Raw genomic sequence first — 7,911 nt, 5'->3', positions numbered from 1 at the left:
TCATATAGGTGCCTGTATGTATCCCTGAGGCAGACCAAAAATCAGTTCTGTTGAAATGTCATGCTCTGTATAAAAGCTCATTGAGACTGAATAATAAGTTCATGTATAAAGACCAGCCACTTAGGCAAAGTACTGTATCAAAGGGCAGCTGCTTTCCATGTAACTATGGCATGTAGACCGTGTAATGGTAAATCAGCAGCCTGTCTGCCATTTCAATCAACAAATGGATTAAAAGTGGATGAGGTGCAAATAGGCAGTTTATTATCACCACATTATTGCACAGAATTGAGGTTAGCCCTAAAGTCTTGCAGGGACCGAAGGAGAAAAGGCTAGAAAAATCAGCAGAAGATCAACATTTCAAACAGCGCATGCATAACAATTTTTAGAAGGCAACACCATAAAATCCAATGAGCAAAGGCACCTCACCTCTTGAAGGAGGCAAGTAGGAGTGAGAAAAAGCAGGGAGCAAAGGGAAAAAGAAATAGCTGAACAGAGGGAAAAAGAGAGTGAGCTATTAATCACGCAGGTATGGGAAGATCGAGAGGATTCGACCTGTTACAGGAAGGTGATGGCAAAATCATCGTCTGATTCACGTCAATACAGTTCTGTTCAATTCCTAGCAAACTGCTACATCAACGAATCAACACGTTCATTAAGAAGTGCAGGCTGGATCTTTAAGTGCTTAGAAGTGTTCTCTTGCCATTACTGAGCCTAATAAGCAAAACAATGAAAATGTAGTTAATATATCAATAGCACCTACTAAGATGGCTCCAGTTGTTACTAATTGACCTATGGACAATTTCAGAGCTGTTCTGGAAGGTTTAACAGCACTTGAAAGTGAAATGATCTTGTTTTATGAGCAGCTTCTGATGCAGTGAATAAATGAAGGACAAAGATTACCAGTGCAAACATTTGCAGGGGATAAGTTAAATGAGTTGCAAAATGTAACAATTAACTAATGTGCAAAGATAGCAAGATTTTTACCAGAGGATAAACGTCGGTGATATTTTAAGAGCCAAACATCAAATTTAAAGCAAACAGCTGGATAGCTTGCAGTATAAATAAACTTGCTGTCTCAATAGACGGTGCACATTCAACAGGCTCAGAGTCAAGCTGCAGTAGACTGGCCAGGTAAGAATACCATGACATTTTCAAAGCTGAAATTTGAATGAAACTTTACTCTTGACTTAACGTATTTGTTATAAATTTGGTCAATTGTTCCTGAAAATTGCATTGCTCAGCACTTGTTCAAGCCCTTCTCTAGCTCTTGGACACTCAAACTAAGGCTGGCAAGAGTTGGCACAGTCTTTTGGGGAAGATGTTGGGACAAGAATCCTGAGCAGACTGTTCAATGTACAAGTGAAGATGGCCCTTTTGAAAGAAGACAAGGAGCAGGTCCTGGCCAGTATTCAATCCCTGAATTACCGTCACCAAACAAGATCATCTGCTTACTATCTGTGTGATCTTGCAGTGTACAAATGAGCTACCCTCCCTGCCTCTGAATTTCTCAATCCATGGCTTTATTCAGCCATGTGAGGTCTCACTAATGTACAAGTATTATCAAACATGTACAAGTACAATTCTGGAGCAACCAGGAGCAGGCAACATGACTAGTGTCCATTTTTTTAAAAAAATGGATACAGTATTTAAGTGATTGCAGATGCAGGGGGGACCTGGGTATAAATGTGTGCAAATCACTGAAAATGGCAGGAAAGATGGAGAGAGCAGTTATTAAGGCAGTCGGTAGCCTAGATTTCATTAAGAAGGGCACAAAAGTATGAATAGTCAACTTACTTGGAAGAACATAGGGACAAACCAGTAATGTGGAAGATATTCTGTACATGCAATTTATTTCTTTCTTTTATTTTGAAAGGAACCCTACATTTAATAATTGAAATGGTGCTTTGGAATCAAATTGTGCTGGTGGCGGTATTGTTCATCTTCTCTTGCCCAAAAGGAATAGAAACACAACCTTCACAGCACCTGTGTGGCTCGCAGCTTGTGGATGCTCTATATTTTGTGTGCGGAAGTAAGGGTTTCTACTATGAACCTAAAACAAGAAGAAGCATCGAGCAGCTTCTAGGTATGTTAGCCCAAATCTGCAGGCAAACAATAGATGGTTTTCTTTTGTGTATTACATGATGATTGGGAGTTTAATCTGAATGATGTACGGGGGTCAGAAATCACGTCCAACATTACCCCCTGAGCCGTAAAGGTTAGAATTTCACTGAGATTAACTTGGGCTGAGTTGTAGTGGAATGTTCAGGGGAGCTATTTGATTTTGTCCCACCTGATAGTTCCAGTAGAAGCAAATAACACATGGGCCACCCTGTTCACTGTTACATAGACCTTCAAATGATATGCACCACATAAATAGGCCATACTAAAAAATGACCCACCTAGTCTCCAATGTGCCCTACTTAATCTAAGGCTATCAGCATATCCTTCTCCTTCTTCCTCCATCATGTACTTACCTAGCATTCCCTTAAATGCACTAACCTATTAACTTCAACTACTCTATATGATATCAGTCTCTACAGTTGAATTACTTTGACAGTAAAAAATTCACCTTCATCCTTTCTGAGATTTATCTGTGATTATCCTTTTTTATGGGCTCTAGTTTGGCCTTATGAACATAGAGCACAGAATATTACAGCACAATACAGGCCCTTCGGCCCTCGATGTTGTGCCGACCTGTCAGACCGATCTCAAGCCTATCTAACCTACACTATTCCATGTACGTCCGTATGCTTATCCAAAGACGACTTAAATGTACCTAAGTTGGCAAATCTACTACCATTGCAGGCAAAGCGTTCCATTCCCTTACTAGTCTCTGAGTAAAGAAACTACCTTTGACATCTGTCCTATACCTTTCACCCCTCAATTTAAAGCTATGCCCCCTCATGCTCACCGTCACCATCCTAGGAAAAAGGCTCTCCCTATCCACCTTATCTAACCCTCTGATTATTTTATATGTTTCAATTAAGTCACCTCTCAACCTTCTTCTCTCTAATGAAAACAGCCTCAAGTCCCACAGCCTTTCCTCGTAAGACCTTCCCTCCATACCAGGCAACATCCTAGTAAATCTCCTCTGCACCCTTTCCAAAGCTTCCACATCCTTCTTATAATGCGGTGACCAGAACTGTACACAATACTCCAAGTGTGGCCGCACCAGAGTTTTGTACAGCTTCACCATAACCTCTTGGTTCCGGAACTCGATCTCTCTATTAATAAAAGCTAAAACACTGTATGCCTTCTTAACAGCCCTGTCAACCTGGATGGCAACTTTCAAGGATCTGTGTACATGGACACCGAGATCTCTCTGCTCATCTACACTGCTGAGAATCTTACCATTAGCCCAGTACTTTGCCTTCCGGTTACTCCGACCAAAGTGCATCACCTCACACTTGTCTGCATTAAACTCCATTTGCCACCTCTCAGCCCAGCTCTGCAGCTTATCTATGTCTCTCTGCAACCTACAGCATCCTTCATCACTATCCACAACTCCACTGGCCTTAGTGTCGTCTGCAAATTTACTAACCCATCCCTCTATGCCCTCATCCAGGTCATTTATAAAAATGACAAACAGCAGTGGACCCAACACCGACCCTTGCGGCACACCGCTAGTAACTGGTCTCCAGGATGAACATTTCCCATCAACTACCACCCTCTGTCTTCTTTCAGCAAGCCAATTTCCGATCCAAACTGCTACATCTCCCGCAGTCCCATTCCTCCGCATTTTGTACAATAGCCTACTGTGGGGAACCTTATCGAATGCCTTGCTGAAATCCATATACACCACATCAACCGGTTTACTCTCATCTACCTGTTTGGTCACCTTCTCAAAGAACTCAATAAGGTTTCTGAGGCATGACCTTCCCTTCACAAAACCATGCTGACTATCCCTAATCAATTTATTTTTTTCTAGATGATTATAAATCCTATCCCTTATAACCTTTTCCAACACTTTACCAACAACTGAGGTAAGGCTCACTGGTCTATAATTACCAGGGTTGTCTCTACTCCCCTTCTTGAACAGGGGAACCACATGCGCTATCCTCCAGTCATCTGGCACGATTCCTATAGACAATGATGAGTTAAAGATCAATGCCAAAGGCTCGGCAATCTCCTCCCTGGGTTCCCAGAGGATCCGAGGATAAATCCCATCCAGCCCAAGGGACTTATCTATCTTCACCCTCTGAAGGATTTCTAATACCTCTTCCTTGTGAACCTCAATCCCACCCAGTCTAGTAACCTGTATCTCAGTATTCTCCTTGACAACATTGTCGTTTTCTAGAGTGAATACTGTTGAAAAATATTCATTTAGCGCTTCCCCTATCTCATCTGACTCCACACGGAACTTCCCCCTACTATCCTTGATTGGGCCTAATCTTACTTTCGTCATTCTTTTATTCCTTAAATACCTATAGGAGGCCTTAGGGTTTACCCTGATCCTATCCGCCAACAACTTCTCATGTCTCTTCCTGGCTCTTCTGAGCTCTCTCTTTAGGTCTTTCCTGGCTACCTCATAGCCCTCAAGTGCCCTAACTGAGCCTTCACATCTCATCCTAACATTAGCCTTCTTCTTCCTCTTGACCAGAGATTCCACCTCCTTCGTAAACCACGGCTCCCGCACTCTACAGCTTCCTCCCTGCCTGACAGGTACATATTTATCTAGGACACACAAGAGCTTTTCCTTGAATAAGCTCCACATTTCTAATGTGCCCATCCCCTGCAGTTTCCTTCCCCATCCTATGCTCCCTAAATCTTGCCTGATCTCATCGTAATTGCCTTTCCCCCAGCTATAACTCTTGCCCAGTGGTATACACCTATTCCTTTCCATCACTAAAGTAAACATAACAGAATTGTGATCGCTATCACCAAAGTGCTCACCTACTTCCAAATCTAACACCTGGCCGGGCTCATTACCCAGTACCAAATCTAATGTGGCTTCGCCCCTTGTTGGCCTATCTACATACTGTGTCAGGAAGCCCTCCTGCACACTCTGGACAAAAACTGACCCATCTATAGTACTCAAACTATAGTGTTCCCAGTCAATATTTGGAAAGTTGAAGTCCCCCATGACAACTACCCTGTCACTCTCACTCCTATCGAGAATCATCTTTGCTATTTTTTCCTCTACATCTCTGGAACTATTCGGAGGCCTATAGAAAACTCCCAACAGGGTGACCTCTCCTTTCCTGTTTCTAACCTCAGCCCATACTACCTCGGTTGACAAGTCCCCAAACATCCTTTCTGAAACTGTAATACACAAGTGAAAACATCTTTATCTCCACCCTATGAAGCTCATTCATAATTTTAACAACTTTAATAATTGGGTCATCAAATAGCCTTGTCACATCTAGAAGAAAGATTTCCAACTGTGCAGTCTTTCCTGATAGTTGGAACATTTAAATTCTGGTCCCATCATCCTTTAAAATTTCTTGTTCCACCTTCCCCAATAGCCTTTTCATAATATGGAGACTGGAGTGGAAGACACTTCTCTAAGTGTGACCTGATCAAGGTTCCTGGCAAGTTTCATACAAGCTCTCTTCTCCTCCAATTTCACTATGAAAGCATTGTGTTGCTTGGTTTGAATTTTTTTTTAATCATCTCATTAACTGGCATTGATACAGTTAATAACTGAGAAATCTGAGCCTGCGGATTTATTTGCTCCTTGTCCTATTATCATTCCTATTTTCCACACAGTGCGTTGCCTTCTTCTTCTTTCTACCACTTATAACATCTCACACTGAACTATATTAAACTCTAAGTCATTTGCACAAACATTCTGCACGTTTATTAATGTATTCTTTAATTTTGTTCCATTCTTTTTCTATACTAAATATAGCTCCAATTTGGTGTCATCTGCAAATTCTGAAATTATTTTTCTTCTTTCTGAGTCTAAATTGTATAAATGGTGAACAGCAATGGTTCCAGCATCAGTTTGTGTGGAATAATACTTCTAAATTGATGTTTGTCTCAGTAACTACTGTGATCATTTGCTCTCTTATCTTCTGTTTTGTAGCCAGTTTGCTCTCTATTTTGCTGGTTGTCCCCTGACTCCATATATTCTAAGATTAGTCATAAGTCTACTACATAATCTCTTTTCAAAAGCCTTTTGAGAATGCCAGCATGTGGTATGTACTGCCTCGCCAACCTGCACACTTTCTTGCGACAGTGTTAACTTTTTAAGTGATCTGTTCAATTAGTCCCATTCACTTTCTTTTTCCCCACAGCACTGAATTTTCCCTGTTTCTCAGGTATGAACGTCTTCTTCTCCAAGCATTTCATTCCATTCATACATTGTATGAAAACAGCAATCTCTTTCATTATTGTATTTTGCCAGTGATCTTGTATTTCTGTCCTTTCGTTATGAAGTCTTCTTACACTGAAAGTCATCTCTAATTATATGGTCCACATCCCCCCCCCCCCCCCCACCCCCCCCGCCCCAGGGAAAACAATCTGAATCTTTTTCCCCAAAATTTTACTTGACTAAAGCCTTTTATACTTGATAGCATTTCGTGTAAATCTCTCTTGAAGAACTTCCCATCTTTTAAGAAGCATTAAAGAAACCTAGCATTAAAGGTAACACTCTAACTGAAGCCGAACTGATATTTACCAAAGATCAGCAGAATTCCCTTGCTGTAAAACATAAATTTACTGACACACACTGGAAATTTTGGCAAATGTACATCGACAGGTTTGCAAAGATGCCAAAACAATTACTGACAGAGTGAGAGCCCTCCTCCCTACTGTCTGCTTCTTTTCACAATCTCTGCTATCTTAACATTTCATGAAATTCTTCTGAAGACATCTATATTTGTGTCTAATACAGAATGTTCAAAGAAAAAGGCTTTTCAAGTAAACTTAAAGATGAAGACATAAGTGCAGGTTCAGGCGAAATCAGGCTTTCCTGTTCTCCCAACAGGCTTGAAATTTTACAGGGCTGGTTAGAGGTGTTAGAAAGCCCATTGGAGGTTTCCTTTATTGAGCCTGATAAAACCAATAAAGGGCCTCAACTTGCAACCAGATGTATGTTACCCCTGGTGAATGGGGTGTGGGGTGAGTGCCTACACCTTGATGGAAGCCTGGCACCTTTGAACTGCATGATTGATGGCAGGCAAATTGGCTGTTCTTCATTGCATTCGTCAATGGAGGGACACCAGCCCCATTCAACACTGCACTCAACCTCCTTTACAAAGTCCTCCACATGCCTGCCTGACACTCCTGGCTTATTTTGGTTTCCGAATGGCAAAGCTGGGTAGGCAGAGTTGCCAGTCTTGTGATTGACCGGCCGCTCTCTGAGGGGTATCCTTCAAATCTAGGAGTAAATACCTCACCTAAATAATTCCTCCCAATGTTAAATTGTTGTGGGCCAGCTGTCTGGATGGGATCCCCTGACCTGACCATTCAGGTCAGAGGGGTCCGAGGTTATAGCACTCAGTGAAATACGGCCCATTAATAGTTCTTTTTACACAGATCCTATGACTTTCTTAGGATAGGAGAAAGAAAATAAGACCACTTGTTGAATTATTCACTTTCAGGATTACGTGGTGAAGAGTCTGCTCAAGAAAATGAGGCTCAGCAGAAATTTCTATTCAATAAACTGCTGGGCCGGATGATGAAGAGGGGTATAGTGGATCACTGCTGTCACAATACCTGTTCCCTTTACGATCTCGAAGGCTACTGCAACCAATAAGAAAAGTAAAAATCATCAGTATCAGAAAGCGAGGTGTGCAGCCATCGTGTAAGAGGCAGATTCACTGCCAAATTATTTATTTGAAAAGAGACTAAGTTATCTCCAATCACATTCATTTCAAAAAAAGCTTTTGGCAAATTACATAAAAAGTAAAATAATTTTACATTTTGTTGGAAAAATCCAGCCTTTTATTTAAATGCATTCTGTCC

The 7,911-nt window shown here is 41.4% G+C and overlaps 1 protein-coding gene across 1 annotated transcript; it reads left to right on the top strand.

The window, feature by feature from the left end:
- Positions 1–1,104: 1,104 nt before the first annotated feature.
- On the top strand, positions 1,105–7,702 carry LOC125459458 (insulin-like). Its single transcript, XM_048545944.2, has 3 exons — positions 1,105–1,131; positions 1,874–2,083; positions 7,548–7,702. Exons 2-3 carry the CDS (start codon positions 1,897–1,899, stop codon positions 7,700–7,702), a joined length of 342 nt encoding a protein of 113 aa, XP_048401901.1. The 5' UTR covers positions 1,105–1,131; positions 1,874–1,896.
- The last annotated feature ends 209 nt before the right edge of the window (positions 7,703–7,911 follow it).

Source organism: Stegostoma tigrinum, chromosome 17 (assembly GCF_030684315.1).
Source record: "Stegostoma tigrinum isolate sSteTig4 chromosome 17, sSteTig4.hap1, whole genome shotgun sequence".
Lineage (NCBI taxonomy): Eukaryota > Metazoa > Chordata > Chondrichthyes > Orectolobiformes > Stegostomatidae > Stegostoma > Stegostoma tigrinum.
The sequence above is the reverse complement of the archived record's forward strand: the minus strand, read 5'-3'. Positions and strand labels throughout refer to the sequence as shown.

Bases quoted from the DNA above. Each gene is read 5' to 3' on its own strand.
- LOC125459458 (XM_048545944.2), top strand. From the start codon at position 1,897: ATGGTGCTTTGGAATCAAATTGTGCTGGTGGCGGTATTGTTCATCTTC. The intron at 2,084-7,547 runs GTATGTTAGCCC...ATTCACTTTCAG, and splicing joins AAGCATCGAGCAGCTTCTAG to GATTACGTGGTGAAGAGTCT.